This window comes from Leucoraja erinacea, chromosome 31, assembly GCF_028641065.1.
Source record: "Leucoraja erinacea ecotype New England chromosome 31, Leri_hhj_1, whole genome shotgun sequence".
Lineage (NCBI taxonomy): Eukaryota > Metazoa > Chordata > Chondrichthyes > Rajiformes > Rajidae > Leucoraja > Leucoraja erinaceus.
In genome coordinates, this window is record NC_073407.1 from 20,275,030 (window position 1) to 20,302,822 (window position 27,793).

At 41.3% G+C, this 27,793-nt stretch overlaps 1 protein-coding gene across 4 annotated transcripts in view; it reads right to left on the bottom strand.

Moving 5' to 3' along the window:
• tsc1b (TSC complex subunit 1b) overlaps positions 1 to 27,426 on the bottom strand; it is a 42,120-nt gene extending 14,694 nt beyond the window's left edge. The window contains exons 1-15 of one of the 4 annotated variants that reach the window (XM_055660244.1): positions 27,350 to 27,426; positions 20,846 to 21,027; positions 17,985 to 18,088; positions 14,808 to 14,960; positions 13,389 to 13,533; positions 11,889 to 12,043; positions 10,777 to 10,850; positions 9,943 to 10,121; positions 9,274 to 9,389; positions 8,827 to 8,953; positions 6,223 to 6,332; positions 4,597 to 4,678; positions 4,022 to 4,126; positions 2,285 to 2,879; positions 1,637 to 1,684 (exon numbers count right to left, since the gene is read on the bottom strand). In XM_055660244.1, the coding sequence (XP_055516219.1) occupies positions 1,637 to 1,684; positions 2,285 to 2,879; positions 4,022 to 4,126; positions 4,597 to 4,678; positions 6,223 to 6,332; positions 8,827 to 8,953; positions 9,274 to 9,389; positions 9,943 to 10,121; positions 10,777 to 10,850; positions 11,889 to 12,043; positions 13,389 to 13,533; positions 14,808 to 14,960; positions 17,985 to 18,088; positions 20,846 to 20,951 (2,099 nt within the window). In that variant the 5' untranslated portion in view covers positions 20,952 to 21,027; positions 27,350 to 27,426. Of the gene's footprint in view, positions 1 to 1,636; positions 1,685 to 2,284; positions 2,880 to 4,021; positions 4,127 to 4,584; positions 4,679 to 6,222; positions 6,333 to 8,826; positions 8,954 to 9,273; positions 9,390 to 9,942; positions 10,122 to 10,776; positions 10,851 to 11,888; positions 12,044 to 13,388; positions 13,534 to 14,807; positions 14,961 to 17,984; positions 18,089 to 20,845; positions 21,028 to 27,116; positions 27,223 to 27,349 lie in introns of those variants that run through there. The other 3 variants (XM_055660242.1, XM_055660243.1, XM_055660245.1) reach the window with 3 other exon arrangements.
• Between the last annotated feature and the right edge of the window lie 367 nt (positions 27,427 to 27,793).

Below are 27,793 nucleotides of genomic sequence, written 5' to 3' on the forward strand. Positions count from 1 at the left end.
ACAGAGTGGTGAATCTCTGGAATTCTCTGCCACAGAAGGTAGCTGAGGCCAGTTCATTGGCTATATTTAAGAGGGAGTTAGATGTGGCCCTTGTGGCTAAAGGGATCAGGGGGTATGGAGAGGAGGCAGGTACAGGATACTGAGTTGGATGATCAGCCATGATCATATTAAATGGCGGTGCAGGCTCGAAGGGGCGAATGGCCTACTCCTGCACCTATTTTCTATGTTTCTATTCAAAATTTCAAGTACAAAGCAAGGGAAATACTGGAAAACTGCAAATAAAAATGAACATGGGTTACAAATGTCAGGGGGCTCAAAATGGCACTGTAAACACTATAAACATACATTATACAGCACCACAATTTGCATATGTAGTTATTTTTCCATTAGTTTTAATGCTACCAATAAAAGTTTGATTAGTTCACATGCTGATATGGTGCTCAATTAAAAATAATTGCAAAAACAGAGGGAGGAGGGGAAGAGTCCCCATTGCACCCTAGTAGAGATGGTCGACTGACATTCTCTGGTGCTCTGACATAACAACGAACAATTCTAAAGTGTCTACTGGTTGGAATACTTCTTGATGCCACTGGTTCTCAGAGTTCTAGAAAAATGTTTATAAAAAGTATTTGTTTCTAGTATATGCTGCAAGTGGATAGATATGAAAATGAGGCTGAACATCTGCCTGGAATCTGCCTCGTCCCAGCTTGGATTTCTGAATTTACAAAGGATGATTCCCAAGTTTAATCAATAACTGGTAGTCAACTTCTGTTCTTGTACACTAACAGAGATAGATTGTAAAAGGCAATTCTATTCTCCTTTTAGTGCTTTTGGAATTAACTTTTGAAGGATGGGTTAGGCAGTGTGGGGGCCAGATCGTGAGTATCTGGAGGGACTTCTGTCAAAGTTTTAGCACTGCTGCTCTAACAGCAGAAATAAATATTCCAATGTTAAATATAGGACAGACAACTATGGTGCGAGTGCAAATGCTAGGAAAGAAAAAAAAAAACACTAGTTGCCTGGTCACGCTGTCATAGGCAATTCAGTGATTGATTATTTGGATATAATATGCCTGCCCAATAGACCAAACAGCATGCAGTAAAAACTCAGTGTGTTGAGAGGTGTAATAATGCCCCTGTCCCACTTAAGAAACCTGAACGGAAACCTCTGGAGACTTTGCGCCCCACCCAAGGTTTCCGTGCGTTCCCAGAGGTTGCAAGTGGTTGCCAGAGGTTGAAGGTAGGGAGACTGACAAAAACCTCCGGGAACCGCACGGAAACCTGGGGTGGGGCGCAACGTCTCCAGAGGTTTCCGTTCAGGTTTCCTATATGGGACAGGGGCATTATGGTCATTAGCTCTGGTTAAATATGATCCTGAAAATTTCACCTCCATTTCCAATCAGCTAAACTATTAAAAAAAAGAAAATTTAAAAAAATCCCATGTTCAAAGCCAATCAGTTTCCATTCTGCAGCCAATGTTACGTATAATATGTAACTGAAGAAATCAAGACTACCCAATGAATCAGACAAATTAACAAAAGCAAGCACCACGCAAGTTAGAAATGCTCCATTATCAATTATTTATCAGAGTTTAATTGGTGGTTATTAATGATATGACTGTAGAATTCTGAACTTACCTGACCAATTTTCTTTGATTGTGGAACTCAGGCTGCACAGGATAAACTCTAAAATAAACATGGTGGAGGCACTTCCATCAGTTACCTTGCCCACATTAACAAACAAGACACCTCCTGACATTTCACAGCTGTAATTATGCCGAGCCATCCAAATGACTGCAAGCTGGAGTTTAAGACCTGCCCAAATCTACTAACTCTAGCATGAAGCAGTTGGATCCATGACTGGAATATATGAAAGTAACTGTGGCCCCACCTTAACATTTAAAGTGTTGGATCAACAAAGAGAGCCGTGAAGTGAAAAATCTATACAGCTTGCAATCATTAACAGTGCCCATACATTTTGCAATCAAATTGGGGAAAGAAAATTTTCAGATCTACTAAGAAATACTTTTAGCTTTTTCTGCAACACAATGTGTACCCTTATGCAATCAAGATAATGTACTTATTGAGCACATTCAACAGTACGTAGCAGTAATGTTGGTTGAAGGATAAATATTACTCTTTTCAATAATTCTCCAGGATCTTTGAATCTACACAAGAGGGCACGTGGCCCCACGTTAACATTGCATCAGAAAGGTGGCATTGCCACAGTGGAACAATTCTTCATTACTGCAATGGGAGTCACAGCTTTTTTTCCCCCAGTCTTACCTGCTAAGCTCCTTCACATGTGCATCTCCTCCTTGCTGAATCAGCTTATCCAGCACATCAAGAGGCGAGATCAACGAAGACGATAGATCCTCCAATTGCTTGCCTGCTAGCTTTTGCAGCTCAGTTGTTTTCTGTTTGATGAAAAGACTTGCTGCTTTGGGCAAGGCCATTTCAAAAAGGTGTTCATAAGGGAGCGGATGCCCAGTGCCAAGAGGAGGAGGTCTCAATGCCTGCACCTTAAACAGGGGACTGGGTGTAAAAAGTTCCAATGATATTGATCCAGCTCTGACCATCTCCTGTTTAATGTTTCCCGAACAGTTCTCAGTTGGTTTCTCAATGGGCATAAACCCCTTTTTGACAGAGCACTGCTCTTGCCTGCGAGGCTCCAGTGCTTTACCAATTGTAGATGACGTTTGGTGGGGCTCAGTGTGCAACCCCTGCTCAGTGGTAGAATGGGACAATTCTTGCTCACGCTTTGTCTGAGTGCCAGTAAGCATTTCAGTTGTGTGTTGAAAAGGAGAGTCAAATCCCCCCCGAAAAACCAAGGACTGCAGATCCAAGGATGTAATTTCAGAAAGCTCATCAGCAATAGCAGCTGTTAAAGATAAAATATACCCTTTATCTACTGTAACTTTTAGCACAACTTTATTTAAACTATTCTTTTATCCTGCTCTACATTTTTTTTAAACATTCATAGTTTTAATTAATCTGCAACAATAACCATCTGGATTGAATACGTTATAACAATAATGATTTCATACAGTCACTGAATTTTTAGACATCAAATTCCTTTACGCTATGCATAGAGAATACGACAAGACAATTGAAATCTTGGCTAAATCAACAAAGTGTAAAGGAGGCTCTCAATGGAGTGAATGGTGGAGAGGTTGAAGGGTTAGGGAGGGGATTTCTGAGTTCAATGCTAAAACAGCCTAGAATGTTGCACTTCTGTATTTATCTATGTTGGAGGGGATTTTCTGTTTAACCTGTACCCTGAATCTGGCTTCATGTGGGGCCCAGTTGATCCTCTTAATCACAGCTCAGATAGGAACAGACACAAAGAACATCTCGTAGAACAATGCCGAGTTTCTCAAACTAGTCGGTTTATCCAAAGGCTTAATAGTTGCATACTTGGTATAAGTGTCAATTGTTCCTAGTATGTGTAGGATGTTAAGTTAATGTGCGGTGATCGCTGGTTGGTGCGGACTCAGTGGACCAAAGGGCCTGTTTCCGCTCTGTATTTCTCAAGCTAACACTAAAACAATGATTACATGTGGATTTGACACCTTTGAAACAATTCACCACTGATCAACGTTTAACATCCGGTTTCTTGTTACATGTGGAATTTATACCTGAAATTAATTTAATTACCTCTCCCAACATCCTTAATTGTTGGCTTCTGTTCCCAAGTGTTCCCAATATGCAAGCTCTCAGGTTAAACATATTACAAACTACTCATCTCTCTTATAATTTTCAGAATTTCTATTAGATAAAAGTTAGACATTAAATGCAGATACCATAAAAATGTAGAAACTTGAAACATTGGAACAGGCTATCTGGGCCATGAAGTCCATGTCAAAGCTTCTGGCCAAATAGGATATTTGCATTCATGCTCAATTAAATTATATTCTCATGTAAGAATATTTTGAAAGGGATGGAATTCTGCACTGAACAAAAACGAGACAAGTTTGTGGACTTTTCAACACTTGTTCACTGCTGCTGGTAAACAAGACATACCTTCTTCATTTTCCTTTTCTGTTCCATCCTCTTGTAGATTCAATCCTTTTATAACCTCTGAGAGCTCTCTCAAAGATACTGTTTTGGCATTCTCATTCTCCAAACCTGAATATGCAAGATGTAGTGAAAGTAAAAGAAAATACCACCAATTAGATGGTGATCTCAAGACTTACAAAAAAAAATATTCATCAATTCAAACTCACTTAGAGGCATCACGGAAACATGCCCTTCGGGCAACTGCGCCCGCACTGAACATTAAACACCCGTTTACACGAATCCTACATTTTATTTACTCCACGATGCACAAGAACCTCGTGTTGACCCTATGCCACAACCATTTTAGCAGTTTGGCATAGCTAGAAAGAAACACAAGCTACTTGTGGCTCTTGGGTAAAAGAAAGATTAAGAGGCTAGTATGGAACATAAACACTTGCACTCTCAGTGTAATAGAATTCCATGAAATCAAGAACAAATTATCTTTCCACCCATATTGTGAATTTGTTAATCTATAAATGGGAAACAACTCAATGGGCCAAGCACTTGGTTATATACACAATGCAGACCTTTCCACTCACATGGACTGTCAGTTGCTCCCTTATCATCACTTGTCACATGACTCTGTCTCTTTAATGGCTTTAAACTCTCAGTTTTCCCATCCTGCAATAAAAATACAGATGATGTTGCGCCACTGTTGGTCTGGTGGAACATTATACCAATATGTCAAAAGTGGGGTGCTTCAAGCATATTGGAATTTTTGTAGTTAACATTTAGATTCTAATGAATACCTAAAAGATGACCAAAGGAGCAGAGAGAGGCATGAAGGAGCCATTCAGCCATTTAAGTCGTAGCATCTATGTAAAGCCACCCAGCTAGTACCTCTTCCCCACTCTTCGCCTCATAGTTCGGCACATACTTTGCTTTCAGTTACTTATTCACCTCCCTTTTCAATGTTCCAATTGAATTCACTCGTGCTACTGCCATTGGCTGCACCTTCAGGCCTCCAACCACTAGCTTTTGGTTGTATTTTATTATTCACATTCATTCCATGTCATCTAGGTCTTGATCATGCCATGAGTAAACAGTTGTTTACCTATATTATACCTCAAATATATTATATCCAAATTATCCATCAAATCTATTGCCACTGGAATCATTTTGTTACATATATTTTTGCAGCCTCGTACATCTTTCCTGGAAGTTTGGTTTCATGTTCTTATTGCTCTTTGGCTCTGTAGTCACGTTCGAAAAGACGCCAGCGTTCAGCAATGTCTGAATCAAAGGTAAGAGGGCTTGGACGGCGACATGAATTTGCCATAATGGAGATAAATAGGACACAAAATAATCAAAATAAAATAAAACCTGATAAACATGAACGGAGTGGGCAAGATTCACTGTCTGACACCATGTAATGATGAGACACGAACACACACTAAGATACAACACATGTTTATTAAATCACTTACAGCAGAGGATCTGCATATGTTACAGCTCCGAGCTGCTACATCTACTAGCTAGCATAAGCGAGCTCTTGATACTATAAAGCACATACTAGGCAGAGCTACTACTAACAAGCACTATAGCCAATCTACAGGCTCCATTTAGAAATCCCAAGATCCCCTCACTTTAAAACTCTCAAACTTCACACACACACACACACATCGCTGGATCTCAGTTCTCGTATTTTGGCCTTGTGATTTATACTGCCTCTTATTGTTCCGACCAAAATACTACCTCTTTCCCACCTATATCCCTTGGAAGTCTGTTCTGCCTCGCATGTCACTAAGCCTCTAAATTGCACCATCTGCACCTTGTACACCCAAACCCATCTTAAACACAGAAAAGCAGTAGTCCTCGTACAAGCCCAGGGAACTGTAAAGTGTTTGTACCTCGCGGTGAACAAAATATTTCACTACCAATCCAAGCTACAGCAGCCTAATTTCACAGGCTGTGTGACAAAGCCAGTCTTGGCGACAGACTGACTAAGTGACACTTTATCATACACCTTTTGGAAGTCTTTTAAAGAAACCACATTTCCCTCTGCCATAGCACTTCATAAATTATAAAACAGGCCATGATTTGGTTTCAACAAATTCTGACTGGCTAATGTATTACGCGTATCTCAAAAAGTATCTTTGCTAAATGAAGTGAATTCTTTGCACCTGTAAATTATACCATTTAAATAAACATCCAGCAAATGTTACCTTTCTTGATAGTGCTGCAGTTGCCGAGATGCTGCATAGTTCATTCCCATCTGCAAGACATGACAGGGGAGGGGATACGGCTGGTGTTTCAGTTGATTGTCCTTTTCCGACTGTTTTTAAAAAAAAGTCAAAATTAGTTCACTCCTCTTCCAACTCCACAGTCCTCCCACTTAGAAAAAAAAAAAATGCTGCAAAGGAGAAGTTGTTGTAATCTCCAATTGTAGTTTCATGCTTTGGGAGACACAAGCAGTTCATACCGAAAAATTCCTGACTGTGACTATAATGTGGTTGAGCTCAACATTATATTTAAAAAGAAAGAAACACAAAGCACCCATTAAGATTGATGATTAAATCAAGAACAAACTGCAAAAGGTACGGCACTGTTTATAGGTTTAGATTTAATATTGTCACATGTTTTGAGGTAGAGATAAACTTTTTTTGCATGCTATCCAAACAGATCAGATATACCATACATAGACACTATCAATTCAAACTCAAGTACAATAGATAGAGCAAAAGGCAAAGATAGCACATGATAAAATGCGAATGAATAATTGACAAAGAATCAATGCACAGTGCTCAAAAAGACAACCCGTTTATCCCAAAGGGGCTGATACCCTGCACAACCCGATGGCAAGAAACATGGAGTAATATAATCTGCAAATATATGAGGAAGACAAAAAGTGGCAAAACAGGTTGCAAGCTCCACAAAAGACAGTGAAAAGGAAACTTGCCAAATCGTTAAAAACCACAAAGAATAAGCATAGCAATATGTGACCTACAAACTGAATCTCTTAGATCCTACTTGCTCTGGTGGGCCAATAAACCAAATAAGCCAGTGGAGTTCTACAGGGATCTGTGCTGGGATCTCCGTTGTTTGGGATATGTATGATATGAAGACTGGAATACAAAATCAGAGATGTAATGCTGAGGCTCGATAAGGCGCTGGTCAGGCCGCATTTGGAGTACTGTGAGCAAATTTGGGCCCCATATCTGAGGAAGGATGTGCTGGCTCTGGAGAGGGTCCAGAGGAGGTTGACAAGAATGATTCCAGGATTGAGTGGGTTAGCATATGATGAGCGTTTGACAGCACTGGGCCTCTACTCGATGGAGTTTAGAAGGTTGATCGGTGACCTCATTGAAACACAGAGTAATGAAAGGCATAGAGTGGATGTTGAAAGGATGTTTCCACTGGTGGGAGAGTCTAGGACCAGAACTCAGAATTAAAGGGCGTTCTTTTAGAAATGAGATAAGGAGGAACTTCTTTAGTCAGTGGTAGTTAATCTGTGGAACTCATTGCCACAGAGGGCTTTGGAGGCTAAGTGGTTATGTTTAAGGCAGAGATAGACAAGTTTTTGATTAGAACGGGTGTCAAAGGTTATGGGGTGGCATAAATGGGATTAGGAGGCAGAGATCAGCCATGATTGAATGGTGGAATAGACTCGATGGGCCAAATGGCCTAATTCTACGCCTATAACTTGTGTGTGTGTGTGTGTATATATGTGTGTGTGTGTGTGTATATGTGTGTGTGTGTGTGTGTGTGTATGTATATGTGTATATATATATATATATATATATATATATATATATATATATATATATATATATATATATATATATATATATATATATATATATATACATACACATATATACACACACACACACACATATATGACTTTGACGTAGATGAGGGTTGGTTAGCAAATTTGTAGATGACACCAAGATTGTGGGGGTTACTGTGTGGAAGTTGTCAAAGTACACAATGGGATATAGAGCCACCTCAGAAATGGGCAGACATATAGCAGATGGAATTTAATCCAAGTGAAGTGTTGCACTTTGAGAAGTCACCATCGTTTACCAGGGCATTAGGGCCAGGAAATCATGATGCAACATCATAAGACTTTGTTTTGGCTGCATTTAATTTTGGAGTATGCATGCTGTTGTGGTTATCCCAATGGAGGAAGGATATGGGGCTTTGGAAAGGTGCAGAGGTTTACCAAAATGATGCCCAGATTAGGGAAAGTTTAGACAGACTTGGATTAGTTTCGCTGGAACACTGGAGTTTGAGGGGAGATCTGATACAAGCACATAAAATGATGAGAGGTAAAGATAGGGAAGACATTCAGAACCTTTGTCCCACTATACAAATATCAAATACTAGTGGGCATAGACTTATGGCGAGAGAGACAAAGGTACAGGGAATGGAGGGATATGGTTTATGTACAACAGATAAAGAGTTTAAAGTAGCATTATGTGAGACACCGACATTGTGGGTTGAAGGACCTTTTCTTGTGCTGTACTGTTTTGTGTTTATCAACCACATTCATTGATTGCTTGTGACCAAGGAAGTGAATTATGTGCATGATTCAATTACAACATGTCCTACCTTTGACAGATATCCAAGGATCTGTCCAGATTAATGTATTTACATTACTACAACGGTTTAACAATAATTGCACCTGCAGAGTACATTTAGCATAATAGAAGATCTCACAGACATAGTTTCCAAACTGTTTATACAATGAGCCAAGGCGATACATTATATATACATTGAGCCAAGGGGATCCTACATGGACCATGAATTAGCTGTGATATACATACCAGGTGTACTGTGGACTCTAACAGTTAGGCAAGAGTTGGATGTTTCATGAAGGCTTGTTGGGGAAAGCCCTCTTGAGGAGGGGGGAGTGGACAGCCCACAAGCTGAAGATGGGCTCCAGAACACATCCTAAGATGGAGACAAAATTAAACCCGTTTTAAAATTCATTTTTAGGAACAGGATGTCACACACTAGGCCAGTATGCATCTTTAATACCACTCAAGGCAGCAATCATGAGATGCCTTCTGTAACCATGTAATTCCATCTGCTGAAGGTATTTACTCTAGTGTCTGGTCAATCATGACCCCCAAGATGTTGATAGTGGTGATGGCAATACCAGGCTTGTCACCAAAATACTTCCTAAGTGATCAATGACTGGCGCTTTTGTTGTGTGAATGTTACGTGCTCAGTCTCGACTAGCCATGCATTCAAGTGGGGACTCAACTTACCTGCAGCCCTTCTGCAGGAAGGCGTTGTGAAGTTGGTGGTGTTCTGTACTGTGACTGAGATCCTGGGAGACTGGAGAATGGACCTCTGGAGATGTAAGTTGTAGAGGATGCACTGCCTGCAATGGAGTCAACAGCAAGGTGTTAAACTCAGTAAAAAATATTAGAGAGTCATACAGAACAGAAACGGGTCCCTCGGCCCACAATGTCCTTGATAACCAATATACCTATCTTTACTAATCCCATTTGCCCACATTTGGTCTATAACCTTATATGCTTTCAGGATTATCTGAGAAATTTAGGCACTTAAAAACTACAGTCGATGAAGAAATGTTTTTGTTGATCTCTTTTGTCCTGGATCGATCCAATGTGAGAATAATACAAAGAACTGAAATATTGTTGAATGCCATTAATGATTGGCATGACATCTTAAAGGTATTAAAGTTATGAGGAGTAAAGCCCGAGATTTATGGGCAGATGTACATAGAACAAGGGGCTGCATTACCAGACTGAACCAGAGACACCTGCAACATCTAAGATTAGAGAAATAGGCAGATAAAGGGAATAGCAAAACAAAATTGCCATAGAGCTGCTGGTCACATGCAAAGCAATCACAAATTTGGACAGACAATTTCTGTACAATGTTATGAAATCAAAAGGTTCCGTCCTTACCAAAGCTGCTCTGAGAATCTGAGAATGGGCTGGAGCTGTGGTCAGTGTGCTTGTGTTGGCTACGTGTAGAGAAATGTTTCGGCATGATAGTATAACCTTCTTCACAGGATGCCTCTTTTGGGTCGAGGGAAACTTTGGCACATTCTATAACAATGTCATGAGTTTCAAATCTCTTCCATCTATGCAACAGAACAGGAAACAGAACCGTTAACCACCACTAAACACATTTGATTAGGTAAGACTAAGAGGAACAAATATTGCCTCAAGACGTGCCAGACCCATTCAACTGTTGTGGGATTGAAAGCTTAACTGTCATCTCCACAATGAACTCTCATAAATACAGCTTCACTATATTGCTGCAATTGTGCTAGATTCCAGTCCTATAAGCTGCTTGGCAGATACTTAAATGACGTACAAGAGTCGATCTCTTCATTTCAATTAGCAATTCTACTTTAATAGCTGCAGCACTTTAGGTAAAATGAAAAAGTAGAGAAATACATTTTCTTTTAAAATGAGAAAGTAGAGAGAAAGCAAAAATGGAGTTCTAGTTCAATGATAACTTTACTCACAGGAGAACATGCATTTTGATAAGATTATAAATAGACAAACTTACACATTGTAATCAATCACTAAAATACAGCAAACCTGACTTTTAAACCAAAAAGTGACGACAGGTAATACTGATTGCAATGTCCACACATTTTGAAACTATTGCATCAACCCATCCAAGATTAAATGCTTTCCGAGTTGATACGTGTTAAAACAAAAACTGGGGTGGGATAGGTCTGTAATGAAGATAAGACTGTAATATTAAGATTGAAATAAGTCACTTACTTAACAGCATCCAGTTCATTGTCCTTGGTTCCAGTCACTAGCTCGGGGTGGATTCGCACGTGTTCCAGCATCGGCTACAACAAAGACATTAGGAATGCAGCGTTTACTATCAGTCCGAGGAAGAATCTATTAGAGGCACAACGAACTGCAGATGCTCGAATCTTGAGCAAAACATAATGTGCCGGAGGAACTCAGCGGCTCAGGCTGCATGTGTGGATGGAGTGGAAATGCTGTGTTTGGGTTGGCAACCGTCTTCAGACCGAAGGAGCCCCAACCCAAAATAGCGCTTGACCATTCCTTCTACAGATGCTGTCTGACCCGCCGAGTTCTTCCAGCACTTTGTGTTTTGATCAAGAATCCTTTGGTGCTTCACACACAAAAGCCAAGCCAGTCAGTAGGATACTGGTCAGTGTCCCCAACATGGAGTCTGGGCTGTGTTAATGTCAACAAATCTAAGTAGAAACTGTGTAAACCATACCAGTTACAAACTCAGGCTAGGCTGTCATTGGCCCAAATAATTTTATTTTTCTATCCACTGCTGCCATTTGCCTTGTGTATTTCCAGAATTTGTGCTTTACTGCTTAGAAACTATTGTGTTAATTACAGAGAAGGAAAGTAATTGCTTCCAAAATTCAACCAAGGAATTAACAGTTTAGAAGAATATTGCTTTTTATTTAACAAATACATCTACCAGTGCCCACACAGAAATCGTTCTCTCCTCAAAAGCATTGACCCACTCTGAAGCTGACTGCTTTCATGTTCACCCCACCAAAGTTGTGTAACAGTTAGAGTGCGGACAGTGGCATTTAAATAGATGTCAATAGAATCACAGATGTTAGGTGTCGAGCTGAGCCTGCCTTCACCTTCCACGTCCCAAGTCCAGTCCCCCTCCTACCATTCTCGGCAAATTCCAGCAGGTCTTTTATGCAGCTTACCGTCCATCCCCCATCTCACCATAGATTGTCAATCCTTCCACCATCTTTATCTTGTTTGATCAATTCAACTCCAGTCCCACACCAGTACCCATGTGAAGTGACCAAGCAAGGTGCACAGTTAAATCAACAGCATTTCACCTCCCCATCCGTTTCCAAAGAAAATGTCCTTATTCTTACCTTTACCACCTCCTCAAAAATCTCCACATTTTCCTTCATACTGTAGTGAGAGCGGAGGTAGGACACAAAGTTGCACGGGTACATCCCATAGAGACGGTGAAACAACGCATAAACACTGGCATGTAGATGAATCAGATACACTTCTGGCACTTGGCCTGGAAACAATAGGAAAACAATTAGATGAAGGAGATAGTACAACCATTGACATTATCAAACATTGATAACTTTAGTGGTGAACTTCCAAGTTTTCCTCAGTTCTATTCATTAAAAAGAAAAGCACTTCAGAAAGTTTCTTAATTCCCTTTGTATCAATTTGCTTAATAGCAAATTTGTCATTCATAGACTGGCATTGTTAATTACAGACTTGGGTCAAGTGCTTCTGCATCAGTTTCATTATTCCAATGAGTGATTGATGAAATAAATGCAAGTAGTTGGTCAAAATGTAATGTACAGAAAGCTGCTGAACTAGGATTATACATCCAAAATAGTAATTATTTCTCCCACAGATCTAATGAGAGGAACCAGTATTTCACCCAAGATACACATAAAGTGCTGGAGTAACTCAGCGGGCCAGGCAGCATCGCTGGAGAAAAAGGATGGGTGACGTTTTTGGTCAGGTCCCTCCTTCAGTCTGAGATGCTGCCTGACACGCTGAGTTACTCCAGCATTTTGTTTCTATCTTTGGTATACGATACGATAAAACTATATTCATACCCGGAGTTAAACTGGTCTGCCGACTGTCACAACACACAAGATACACAAAAACTTGAAATTAAAAGTTAGTTAAAAGTTAATTAAAAAATAGACCAGCATCTGCAGTTCCTTTCTACACAGTATTTCACCCATCAGATTTCCTCATTTTACAAAATGTTGTCTTGTTACAAAAATATATGGACCATCAAGCATAAAGGCTTAACACCCAAGTTATAGATTAGAATAATTTTGAATGTATATTATAAGGCACCACCTTTGTGTAAACTAAAGACCCCGTAGCCACCATTTTGCATTAATACAGGGGATATCTCCCAGTCTCCTGGCTAATATTTATCCTTGAACTTGCATCATGAAAATAAATAGGTCTGCTCATTTTCAATGTTAGAATACTAAAATCCGCTGCCAGGCAGGCTTTCATCAGAAAAAGCAGTTTGGATATCTTAAAACAATGAAAGGGCTTGCGCAAATCCAAGTTCTTCTTTCCAGAGTGCAAAGATCAAGCCACCCCATCTCCCAACTTTCTAAACTGCCCCTAGTATCCACAAATTATTAGTTAATGAGACTGCCATTTCAAATACTCGTACCTACTGACTAGAGTCGGAACTCCCAAATTTCCATTCTGTTCACTAAACTTAGCTCAAAGAAGATTTTTGTTACAGTACTGTTACAATAAAAGTCTACTAGGGCTTCTAAAGAAGGTGGAAAAAAAGGTGTTTGATAACCCACACTCCCAAATCCCTCAAGCAGAAGTGCAAGGCCATCACTCTTTCTGTTACATCAGTATACCTGGATTCCGCAGGTTCCAGGCAGCCAAGCGACCAAAAATTTCAAAGAAATCAAGGAGATACTGCTTCCCAGCCTGCGGGATCATTGGCAGGAGGATGATTAATACAAGAACTCCAGTAGTCAGGAATACAACCTCCGTGTCCGTCTGTAGAGAAGATCAAATTAACAAAGGCAGACCATGAGAAATTTAAGAGATTGGATAACAAAACTTGAATGAAGTCCCTCAATGCCTGTGGCAATGAGAAGAGTTTTAAAATAATGTTTCTGTGTAGATTTTAGCATTCAGAAGCCTGATCACTGGCTTGATCTGTCCATTTAATTAGATCGTTGACAATTTGTATTTACCCAGTCTGTGTGATTATGATTCCAGATGCTTTAAAAATCATATCTCATAAATTCAAGGACTTAATAATCATACCCCATAAATCCAACCCCAAGGGTGTTGATGTTTGACTGCTTTCTGGAAGACATGATTTCAGTTTACACATGATTTTACCAGGCACAGAAAAGCTTTCTCCCCCCTCCCGCCCCCCTGAAACACTAGCATTAAAATACACAAAATCTGATGCATCAGCTGTAACTCAATGGGCAGCTCTCAGAATCACAAGGTTGCAGGTACAAGCCCCACTTAATGTACTCCAGTACACAACACAGGCAGACATTTCCATGCAGTAACAAAGGAATGGTGCAGTGTCAGGAGGTACTTTCAATCCCATTTATGAATTCTGAAGACCAGAGAGGTCTTCCATGTCCTGCCCCATATTTATCCAAACACCACAGCATAACTCAACCAGGTTTCTTGGTCATTAGCAAAACAAGTGCTGGAGGAACTCAGCAGGTCAGGCAGCATCTGTGGAGGGAATGGACAGGAGATGTTTCGGATCAGGATCCTTCTTCAGAACGATACCAGGTCATTGCCTCACTGAAGCCCTTAAGATGATGTATATTATTATTATTTTTTAATTACAGTGGCCAAAGACTAAAGACCAAAGAGTTGTTTTGGCAAAACAACTTTGGTATTCACCAAGACACCCAAGAGCAAAAAATACTTTTCAGGCAAGGGACAGAAACAAGTCACAGACTCATCTATATAAAATATCATTCAGAGACGGTCCAGTCTGATTATTTGGAAATCAAAAGGATATGGGGGCTATGAGGATTGAGAGAGAGGGGAATAGGAGATCTGACTTTATATTCAGATTATTTCAAAATCTTCATTGAACAAAATGACAAAGTGAGCCACTCAAGTCCACTAGTAACGCAATTATCATTTAAATCCATGCACTGCCATCGTTAAACAGGTAAGTCATTGTTAAAGCACATCTTGTGTGGAAACATGAAATAAGATGGAAACACTGGGGGAATGAAGAGAAAAATAAAGTTCAGTTAAATAACATTTTTTAATTATGAATACTGAACCTTCAGACACTTGAGCAGTGAAACCAGCACAGGTGCACGGCAGAGTTTATGAATCCAGGTTGGTTCGCGTCGGATAACGTGACCCAATAATGTTACGGCAGATAGTCGAGTGACTGCCTTCCCCATGCACTCGTTTAGTCGATCCAATAGATGCTGAAAAAAGAAAGAAGCCACTGAATTCTGGAGACTCCCCCAATTTACCCACCAAATTTGGATTAAAAACCAATAGGCAATCGCGAGTCTAAGACATGGGCATTTGTGAGTCTAAGACAGACACATATCATATCACATGCATAGTTACACAACTAGACTAGTAGTTTGGAATGTGCGGTCAAATCCCATTATAGCAGTTAGTAAATTTAGAACCATATGAGTGATACATCGATACCAGTTATTTGGCCCAGGTCTGTGCCAGAACTTTGAATTCAGTTTTGTTGTGCAAAACTCTGGGATCAAATCCAGAATCAGTAAAAAAATAATCCATGTTGTGAATCATTATAATGGGTCAAGCAGCTCACTAATGTTCATTCAGATAGCAGACTGTGGTCATTGACATTGTGCAACTCTTGTTCCCTACCTAGGCTATTTTAAAACCTCTCCAATGCATTAGTGCTGCTAGCCTTGCTTATTAAGATTCCCAGCAAGATGATTTTAAATAGGCTAATCCCAGTACTAAATCACAGTTAAACTTCCAATTGCAACTAGCCTGACAGGTTCTTAATGTCACCTCTCCTTACCTCATTGATGGGAGGGGGGGTCTGAGTGTGGTATTACAGTAAAATATGCTCTCCTTGCAGACAGGAATTTTTCTGGCAGCAGTAATATTTAAGATCCCCATCATTCAGTTGATGTACACAGTACTTGGCATGGAAAGGACTCTTGGACATGAGTCTTTACCAGATACAGAGGGATTACTCCAACGCCCTTGAATATCAAGTGGGTCACGAGAAGAAAACAGCTGGGAACCTTGCCATTGACTTTTAGCCAATGCTTAAAAAACAAACATGATACTTGGTCAAGGCAGATGGAAAAAGGCCAGATTGCATGGAGTGCAGTAAGCAATCAGTGTCCATATGTGAACACTCACATAATTTACCATCTTGCCAAGAGAAAGGTCTGAAGATTGAAACACATTTGGTCCTCTCAAGGCTATGGTTCCAATCACCATCTTTCTTTTGAATGTTCTCAGGCATTACTTTTAAGGACATCCAGTCCCAGTGGTCTTTGAGAAGATGGGGATGGACCATTTTCTTAAATTAATCCAACGCGTGTTGAAGGTTCTCATGTTGGACTGGTAGAGAGGAAGACCAAAGAAATGCATCTAACATCAGTGGAGAATGTATGTATACCATTCATTTTAAGTAAATTGCTTTGAATTCTACAGATTATATTTGGTGCAGCCATGGTGCACCAGCAGTGCAAGGAATGCACTTTCCACTACAAAAAAGTGGGTACTGTACAACTCCCCCTAAATGCAACCACACTATAGTACAGAAAAGCACGACTGATAGTATTTTTAATATAAAGGCAACTATAAGAGCATGAAAGCAGAGCACAAGTGAGCTGAAGTTAAGGGAAGGTCAATCAAGATACAGTGGCAGGCATTTAAAAAGGGCCTTTCAGAATACAGCACAATACACTTGAATGAGTAAGGAAGAGGTAAAAAGTATGAAACTTAATAAAAACTCATAATTGTAAAAAGATAGGTGTCGTTTTTCTAAAGATTAGACAAAATATGAAAAGCTGCAAAGAATGACTGAAAAATTAAGGAAGGAAATAGTTTACAAGATAAAAAATGGAAAGCAGATCGTAAGAATTTCCACAGATATTTAACAATTAATTAACCAAGTCAGCATTGGTCATACAAACAGCAAATCTATGGAGATGACAATTGAAAATAGCAAAATGAGTTAACAGGCCGATCTTCAACAAAGGATACAAGTTTATAAAATAGATTTAAATTTGGAATCGGAACAAGAAAATTACAGCCACTTTGAGGCAGTGAAACGGTAGAAATTGTCTGAACAAACGATAGCCAAGTCTTGGTGCACTGAAACTTCATTCAAGAGAGTTAATGCACAGAGAACTCTATTAAAAGTAACAGATTTAACTTCTTTATTCGAAATGGAAGCAAGGCAAACCCCAAAAACGCAGGAGAATTTGCTTAACATTGGGAAAACATTAGAAGGCTTTATAATGAATATTAGCGCAAGGGGCTTCGGAAAATTCAGAGTCAGCATGGTTTCTTGAAAAGGAAATCATGTACAATCACATTCTTTGAGGTAACATGTGCTGTAGATAAAGGGGAACCAGTGGATGAACTGGCAATGCATTCCAGGTGCCCACCACTGTTATGTAAAAATTGTCTCGCGCATTATTTTAAACTTTGCCCCCGTCACCTTAAGCTCTGCCTTCTAGTCTTTGACATTTCTACCCTGGAGAAAAGGTTCTGTCCATCTACCCTATCTATGCCTTTCAATTGTATAGACTTTTATCAGGTTTCCCCTCCAAATTTCCAGAGAAAACAATCCAAATTTGTCCAACCTCTCTATAGATTACACCTTCTAATCCAGGCACCATTCTCCATTCTTCCTGTAATGGGGCAACCAGAATTGCACCCTAAACTCCATATGCAGCATAATCAAAGTCTTGTAGAGCTGCATCATGCCTCTTGACTCTTATACTCAATGCCCTGATCAATGAAGGCAAGCATACAATTTGCCTCCTTTACCACTATATCTACATGTTCCACTTTCAGGGATTTATGAACTGGATCCCCAAGATCCCCCTCTATATCAATGCTGTTAAGGGTCTTGCCATTAACTCTATACATTCCTCCTACATTCAAACTCCCAAACTGCAACAACTCACACTTGCTCAGGTTATACTCCATCTGCAATTTCTCCGCCCATTTCTGTAACTGATCCATATCCTGCTGCATACTTTGACAATCTTCCTCCCTGTCCACTGATATTGGTGTTGTCTGAAAACTAACAAATCAACACATTTACAAGTTGCTTTGATTTCCTTCCACCTCCTAGACATATTAGTAGATTAATTGGCCACTGTGAATTAATCATTTTACCTTTTATCTGCACTAAGGAGTATCAGGGCACTTGGTGATTGTGCAATTAAAAGCATAAATATAAATATGTCTTCAGTCACCACACTGCTTACCTTATCATGAGGCTCCTGTACAGCTGCAAGAATCTGCACAGCCGGCAGAGAATTATTTTCCAAGTAATGATCGACTAACGAGTTCAGCATCAAGGGGCCACGATCTGCAGACATATCAACAAATAGTTGACACATACACGGAAATTTTACCAGTTGAGCAAGAGTTCACTCAACTTTGCAAAATGGCATTTCAAAATACATTGGTTGAAGAGGAGGATGACTCCATGATCCTTTGCATGAAATAATGTATCTATTTCAATCACTCACCGAGCCTCGACTGGGAACAACGTGATCACCACACTACGATAGTTGCAGAGGTAAAACAAAATTAACCACAAGGAGAGCCAAGAGAAGCTGGGTTTGGTGTTAGATGAATGTTTGAGGTAAATGTCACTGAGGGTGCTGCAAGTTTGACAGGCTGTCCACTTTGACTCAAAAATAAACTGTTGGAGGAACTCGGCAGGTCAAGTCAATGTTAATGATTCGAGTCAAGACACTGCATTAAGAATGACACCGAGTCTCGACACAAAACGCTAATAATTCCGACTGTCTCCACCCCCACAAAACAGATGCTGCTCAAAGTGCTGGTTCTTTCAGCAATTGTATTTTTGCACCAGATTCCACCATCTGCAGTCTCATATTATTTTTACTCACTTGCTAATGAATGAAGCAGTATTTAAGGAAATTGACACACAAAAAAGTAGGTGCAGAGAATATTACACAAAACAGATTTTTAAAATCTGAAACTCAAAGGTTACAAGAAGGAAACTAGATAGTAACTTTAATGATGATATTGAATGAAAAAAGAAGAGTTATGACTGGCCTATAATTGAGTGGTTCCCTCCAAGAGCTTCAACAAGCATAATAGGATGAATGGCTTCCTTCTGTGCCGCACGGCTCTGATAAGAGCCTCAACAATGCGCAGAGCTCAGGCTCAACGATAGTTTTGCTGAACATCTCCGTTCAGTCCGCCTAAACCTACCTGATCTACCGGTTGCTAAATATTTTAACTCCCCCTTCCTTTTCCACACTAACCTTTCTGTCCTGGGCCTCCTCAATTGTCAGAATGAGGCCCAGTGCAAATTGGAGGAACAGCAACTCATATTTAATTTGGGCAGCTTAAATCCCAGCAATATGAACATTGACTTCTCTAACTTCAAGTAACCCTTGCTTTCCCTCTCTCCCCATCCCTCCCCCTTCCCAGTTCTCCGACAAGTCTGACCGTCTCAGACTAAATTTTATCTGTTTGCTTTGTTGTTATCATCTCCCAGCTAACAATGATCTATTTTCCATTTTCCTTAAAACGTTGTCCTGTTTCCACCCCTTATTTTTCCTTATCTATGTATCTCCTTATCCCCTGACATCAGTCTGAAGAAGGGTCTCGACCCGAAACGTCACCTATATCTTCTCTCCAGAGATGCTGCCTGTCCTGCTGAGTTACTCCAGCATTTTGTGCCTATCTTCGGTTTACACCAAATCAAATCAAATCAACCTTTATTGTCATCTTGCAAGCAACAATTGTACAGTGCAAAATGAGAAGACGTTTCCCTGGGAATACCGGAGCATCGCACATAAACATTTCACACATAATAACAGTTAAAACAATCCAGTCCCTGATGAAACAGTACAAATAGTTAAAAGCAGGTTAAACAGCAACATTAAAATACAGTAAAAATAGTCATTAAAATGTCCAGGGCAGCTGATTTGAGTAGCCAGTGCCAGAGTTATTAAAATGTCAGTGCAAAGCTGCAGAATCAGGTGGAGTGACTGTTTAGCAGTCTCATAGCCTGTGGCAGGAAGCTGTTTAGCAGTCTGGTAGTCTGGGCTTTGGTGCTACAGTATCTCTTGCCTGATGGCAGGAGATCCAGATGTGTGTGGAGGGGGTGCAGTTTGTCCTTAGCTATTACCAGCATCTGCAGTTCCTTTCCTACACAGGAACATTAATCTGGAAATACTCTTGTGTCATTGAAGGCCAATTTAAGAGAGTTGTCCTCCAATTCTTTGTACTTCTGCCAAAGTTTAATGAAAATATAGGAATTTAAGATTTTCCATTACCAGAGATGGAGTAAACTGAGATACCTAAACTGCAAGCCACACATTGTGGCTGAAAGGAAGATTTCCATTGTATCTATGACTTGCCATACTTGTGCATATAAACTTAATTCACCTCCATTTGATTTACTGGAAGGATTTTTGGTTAGAGGGTAATAGCCATAAAATGAGGCTGAACAAACTTGGATTCTTTTCTCTGAAGCGTTAAGAGGATGAGACCTGATAAAAAAAAGTATATAACATTATCTGAGACATTGATAAGGTAGAGAGTCAGAACGTTTTTCTCAAGGTGGAAATTTAAAAAACTGGAGGACATAACTTTAAGGTGAAAGATGCAAAGTTTTGAGGACATGTGCGGGGCAAGTTTTTTTTTTCACACTGAGAATAGTGGGTGTCTGGAACATGCTGTGGAGGGTGGTAGCGGTGGAGGCATTGAAACAACAGTGGCAATTAAGAGGCTTCCAGATGGGTACACAAATCTACAGGGAATGAAAGAATATAGATTCAATTAGTTTAGCTTGGTATCATGTTTGGCATAGACATTGGCCTGTTCTTGCGCTATATTGTTCTATGTTCCACTTCTCAGTTGCAATCTCAGAAAAATATTGTGTAACAATGAGACACCTAAACTAACCCGTGGTGATGCAAGCACTGCCAAAGTCTAAAAGATATTAACCAAAATATATTTTGTAATTTAAAAAAAAAAAAGTATATTTAAACAAAAAGAAAAATCACATGATGGGAACATACTGCGCAAAAAAACCCCAACAGGACGAGCGTTTGAGAGACAAGTCCCAGCACAGCCTGACCTGAGCGAAGGTGGTCCACAATAAGTCCTTTCACGTCCTCAAAGATTTGAAGATTTGTAGATTCCAACAGCAGAACCAGGTCACCAACAATCACCGGCTGCGTCATGCTGTGTGCGCGTCACGTGTATCGCCTCCTCGGTTCCACCCTCTGTTACGTTAAACTGCCGACTAGCAGGGCAGCACTAAAATACAAGAAGATGGTAACATAAGAAATAAGAGGTTATTCAGCCCCAGATGCCATTCAATATCACAGCTGCTCTTTGACACCCGCATCATTTTCCTGCAGTTTGAAGAAGGGTCTCGACCCGAAACTTTACCTATCCACCTTCTCCAGAGATGCTGTCTCTGGGTCCACTGAATCACTCTAGCACTTTGTGTCCTTTTGTCACGATCCTGCACAAACTCCATGTCCCACGATTCCCTTTACATTTAAAATCCACTGGTCTCAAACTTAAATACACCCAGCAATCAAGTCTCTAGATGCTGCTCGAGTAGGAAATTCCAAAATTTTAGGAATTTTCAAAGGATCATTCTCATTCTTCTAAACTCAAGAGAAAACTATCTCCCTATCTGACTAGTATTTAGATAAAGTGTTCAAGACGGAACTGCAGATGCTGGAAAATCGAAGGTACACAAAAAAGCTGGAGAAACTCAGCGGGTGCAGCAGCATCTATGTCTGAAGAAGGGTTTCGGCCCAAAACGTTGCCTATTTCCTTCGCTCCATTGATGCTGCTGCACCCGCTGAGTTTCTCCAGCTTTTTTGTGTACCTAGTATTTAGATAAACCTTTGTTTTCCTTCCTGTCTCACAGATATATCATTCTTTACAGAGGAAGGCACTTCTCCCGATCTGATCTCACCAGCACACTCTATAAGTAGATCAAGAGGTCCCTATTCAAACTTCAATTCTCTCGTAATGAAAGTCAACATACTGATTACTTTTTAAATTGATTTTTTATACCTGCCGCATCCTCAGGACCCGAGTGGATCAGCTGTCAGAGGTATTTATTGACATCCAAACCTCACACTACTCCATTCTGAAGTCCCCACCTTCTTCAAAAAGACCACCATGGTCTGTGTGCCAAAGAAAGTAAGGTAGTGCGCCTCAATGACCACTGTTCAGAATTTCATTGTCCTATCTGGGACATATGACAATAAAACACTCTTGACTCAGTGGCTCAGACAACCACCACCATGAAGTGCTTCAAGAGACTGGCGGTGGTACACATCATCACCAGCCTTGATCCACTCCCTACCCACTTGATGCATTCCCCCTTCCCCAAAAAGGACAAAGGCCTTTTGTCTAACATCTCCTTTCAATCTCTCACCATTAAAAAAAAGGACACTGTGCTCTTATACATTTTATGCCAACATAGATCTCAGGAATTAATCTGGTGAACCTACGCAACAAACCCTTGATTTCTTGAGCAAAATGACCAAATTTGCATAAGATACTCCAGGAGTTACCTCATCAAGCCCTACACAGTTGTAGATACTCTTACTTCTGTACTCAATTCTCTTGCCAAGAAGACCAATATTCTATTTATCTTCTTAAATGCTTGTGGCAGTTACATGTTTGTTTTCAATGATTGGTATACATCCACATCAAGGTTCCTTTTTACCTTAGTATCTCCCAGTCTATCACCATACATATAACATGCCATGTGCTTGTTTTTTCTTCCAAAAAGAATAACTTCACATTCATCAACATTACACTGAATCAGCCATGTTTGTTTTTAACCAGGCAAGCAATCTGTGTAATCCATCTTTGCATTCCTCAATAGATAAATGTAGAGGGTCTTAACAATCTAACTGATTGATGTTTACGGATACAGTGATGAGATAGAAAATCACCACCATTGTTTGAAACTTTCCTGGCTTTATAACTGTCCTCTGGCTAGCTGGTGTGCAACCATGCTCCTATCTGCAATACAAGTGAGAAACATCTCAACAAAGAAGCTTCAGCTTTTCCTGCTGCAGCTCAGCAGACTGCAATTATTTCCATGTCAGATTCAAGTTCACGTCAGAGTCATGCACATTCCTGGCAAACACTCCTAATGCAGTATAGAAGTTGTACTGGCTTGTCACATCCACTGTCTTTCAAATAGGATAACCAGTTCTGCGAGATAAAATTGATCCCATGCCACAAACCTAAAGTGAATTATTGCCACATTTTGTCCAATATTTATCCCAAACCATTGCTGGAAAATACATAAAATGGTCATCAACATTGGTATTTTTAAGGCCTTTGCCACACACAACTTAATTGTCATTGTTCTTAGGTTACAATGCCAACGGGTGGCATCGTCAGCGATGGCAGCCGCGCCAACAGTCTGCCAGTCTTTTTGTCCCTTTAGTTATTTTTAGTGCGTTTTCAAGTATGTGTTAATGTTCTCTGGTTTGTTTTATGTGGGGGATGGGGCCGGGGAAACTTTTTTTCAATGTCTTACCTTGCCGGAGATATGATTTTATTCGGGATCGTATCTCCGGTCGCTCTGCGGCCTAATATCGTGAGGCTGGCGGCCTTGCTCGAGACCGACTCCGAGCCCCACTGCGGGGCCGTGGACATACCATCGAAGACTGCGATCCCTTGCCTGGGATTGGCGCTCCAACCACATCCTGCAGATTTCAACATCGAAGAGCTTGCACTCTCAGGTAGACTGATGTCGTGAAGCTCCAAAGTCGCAGGAGGTTGGACCAGCCCCTCCTGGGGTCCGGTCGCCCGGCGCAGGGGAGCTGAGATACCACCTCCCCCCCCCCCCCCCCCCCCCCCCGATGCAGGAGCTTGATCGCCCCGACACAGAGGGCCTGACCGCCGGCCACGGGACCCAAGATCGTCCCATCAATGAAAGGCTTGAGGCCCACGACCGCGAGAGGACAAAGAAGGGAAGAAATTGGACTTTTTTTATTTCCCCTTCCATCACAGTTATAAATATGGAGGAGTCACTGTGGCGGATGTTTAAGTTAAAATGTATTTTGTGTGCTTTGTTGCTTTTTTTATTGGTATGACTGTATGGCAAATCAAATTCCTCGTACGTTGCAAAACATACTTGGCTAATAAAGTAAGATTATGATAGTCAATACAAGTCAAATACAGTCCAATGAATGTAAAAACAGAGTACTGAGATGCTATGGAGATCATCCCCCAGCCCTTGGGCTCCTCCTCCTCCTTTTTCCTTCCTTCTCCCCGCCACCCCCTATCAGTCTGAAGAAGGGTTTTGGCCCGAAACGTTGCCCATTTCCTTCGCTCCATAGATGCTGCTGCACCCGCTGAGTTTCTCCAGCTTTTTTGTGTACCTGCTATGGAGATCTGTTTGTCTGCACGCAATCCACATCATCTATGTAAATTGTGCAACATCTTCAGTGGGTCCTGCCGGCAGAGCACATCAGCGTCCCGTCTGGTTGACACCAGACCCCTCAGCTCTGTCTCAAATAAACATCCTCTTCATGTCGAAGGTCTTCATGGTCAGATGCACCGATGTCATGCTGGTACTCTTCTCTCACCATTACCTCGCATAGGCTTCCTGTCACCTACAAGAAGGCCAAATGACAGGCAGGGGGTGCAAAAGCTGCTGATCTCAGAGAACACAGGGAAACTAAATAATAATTTTGCCATTTGGAGAACCATCATTACCCCCTTTAATTCCGCGATGCACAGTTGAGAAGCAACCAAGGAGAACATCAAGAAGGTCTTCATCCTCAAAGGTGTTTAGAAAGCAAAGAGTCAGAGAGAATTATGCTACTTCCAATCAAACGCAGCAACTTCTTCTATCGAAGGGAGACAATATGGAGAGCTGACATGGGAGAGTCAGAGGTGAAGAACTGCATGCCATGCTCCTTGCCTGGGAATCATCCAGGATTATCTTCCAATCCAGAGTCCGCTCCATGGAGCAGAACGAGATGCCCTCATGTTTCTGGCAAATGGTTCACAGGGGGAACTCTGATCCACAGCCTTAAGGAAGAGAACAGACAGACAGAAGATGTGTGGATCCTTTCCTACCAGTCTATACAATAGAGAGGCCACGGTTGCATTTGTCTACAGCTGTGGACAGAGTCTACAGCTACTAGAGCTTCCTGTCCTCTATCACAGAGGTCTTAGGTCTGGACCAACCACTGCCCTGGAGCTGACAGGCTCCATTCATTCCTTTGAGTTGAAGAAAGCACCCAGAAACAACTGCTTACATGCTGTTATACTCACCTCCATGGGAATGAATGGGCATAGACCTGCTGGAACACTACACTTCTGGCCAGCAACACGAGAAAGCATAACCACCCTCTACTATAAGCAGAAAAAGGATTGCATCCTGAATTGGAGATCCATGTTAAAGGTCAACTGTAGATCCTGACCCAGGCCATTGCCAAAAGGTCAAGTCTGCTCTTGGACAGGTGAAAGATGTGCAAGTTGTAGCAAGAAATCATTGCCTCTAGACTTTAATCTCTTGCTATGAAGACCAACACGAGTCACTAAAAGTACAAAGAAATCCACCAGCTGGCATGATTTGAAATGTAATGGAGTTAAAGTGCACTTCAAAAGACTACTTTAAAAAAAAAAGAATGCAATGCTATGGACTGACACAACCCACATAACTGTTGAACCTACCCAGCCAAAAATAACTAAGCAAAGGGGAAATTTGCTTGCAAGGATGATGCATTTGACCGAAACGTTTAGAACGAAAGTGATGGGCGTCTCCACACGACACTGTGTCCTACTGACCACTTGCCAGCTGGTTCTATTCATTAGCAGTACAGTTGGTGCCAGCACTCACCACGTGTCACTGCAGCCAACCCCAAAGATTGACATCGATATGACCACAAATGCAAAAACCAGTCTACAACAATATATAACACAATATGTGCTAACCATATTAATCACTGATCAAGTCCATTTGCAGTAAAGCATGTGACAAATGATGTTGCTGTTTCTATTGTGATATCTGCTGACTCTATAATACTGCCTCGTTGTTCACAACGTTTGGCTGTTGTCACTTCAAGTTTCTTGGAACGGACGGGGGGGCCCCCAAGTCAATGGCAAATCGTAAATGGTGAAGATCCCACATTTATTCTTGTGGCAACCTATTAGAAAAAGCCTGCCAGCTGAAAACTAACCATTTACTCACAGTTTTAAGAGACATTTCAAATGCTACAGGAGAAACAGAGAAGGAAGAAGATTAATTGGAAATGTTTTTAGAAACCAATAACAAATATGAGCACCATTTTCAATCAAGCAGACCATTCTAATGTTGGAGCATTGTCATCACTATCAAAAGGTCAACAGATCAGAGGAAATGCTTTAGCATGATTTAATACTGTGGAAGATGGTTTAGAATTGCTTTCACTAATATTGGCAATTATTACATAGGCTCCGGTGAATAAACTATCAGCAAAATTTGAAAACATTCTATGGAGTGACCCAGCTGAGTCCTCATAAGTTTTTTCACTTCCATGGATAAGTACAGCACCAAAAATGAAGTAAAGCAACAACACTGCAGATAAATCTATTTCTTGAAATGTCAAAGCAAATACCCCAAGCATTCCCATCATCCAATGTCAGTGCATTGAGACTTCAGAGGTTACTCCCTTTTACAGCAATCACCAAAACGACTTCAACAGCATCACTCAGAACTGCGACCTACAACCTACACCACAACGGTCTAAATAGGGGGGGGGGAACAACCCTTCAATGATGAATCAAAATTCCAGAGGCGTGCATAACATAATGAGGTATCCTCACCACACAGGCAATATTTCATGAGAAATAGGAATTGACAGTAGGTGGAAGCAATATTTATTGAGCAAACTTGCAAAATAATTAACACATCCTTGTTCTCAGTGGAACAAGTCTGAATAGAGAAAAAAAACATAACTGCATTAATATGCCTTCAACCCCTTCTCAAGAACACAAGAAAAAAATGGGCCATTCAGCCCACATCTGTACCACTGCTCAGTAAAATTATGACTGATCTTTCATGCACCAACCCTCACTTATTAAAACAATGGCAGGAGCAAAAACTTGCACACAAAATAATCATAGTTCAAAGTCAACTGACAGAAAAGGAGTTGAAAGGATCACTACAGCAAGATCCCTTACAACACTTGTTTAAACCCCATTCTGGGGGTGGTTGGGGGCGGAACCCAGGAGAGAGAATGCAATAGGAAGATCAGACTTGGCAAATACTTTCACACACCGAGCGATTGCTATACAATGAAAAGTGAAGGACTGCCTGCCACGGGTGCATCTGTATACATTGCATTCATTCATGTCGCCCCACATACCAGGCACCCACGGAGCGGAAGGCCGCTCGCTGATCGGCAGCCCCCTGGACTGACGGAGGATCCACAGGACGCTTCTCTCTCCCCCTATCTGTCCACTCGACGGCTTCTGCCCGGGGGGGAAGTCCTCTGCGCCCTCGCCCGCTCACTGCACCCAGCCGAGCGGGTGCGGAAGGCAGGCAGGAGCATCCGAAGGCGGACTCCCCTCCCGTCAGCCGGAGAGCGCAGGATTTTACCTCTCACAGACCCCGCATTCCACAGGGCGCCGCCATCTTGACCGCCGCACCCCCTCCCCCCGACCCGACCGCATCCGCCGCGAGTGATAAACAAATAAACCCGAACTACTTCTCCATCTACTCCTCACAAAGCAACTTTCTCCTTGCAAAGTCTCCCCTCAGCAAATTACAACTTGTCTTCCCCGACGAACACAAATATATCTTCCTATAGATGTTTTCCAGAGAGATTGTGCCTTAACAATGTAGGTAGATTGTTGTTTTAACGCCTCTTTTCCCCCCGATTCTGGTTTGCGGAGGGATACCACGCGGGGCGATGCGGTTGCGCGTGATTTAAGGGGGCCAGAGCGCGCCTGCGCAGACTGCCCGAAGGACCCCGCCGGCTCGGCATGACGTCACTCCATTCTGGTAAACAGGTTATTGCCGGGCAAAGGGGCGTGTCGGCAG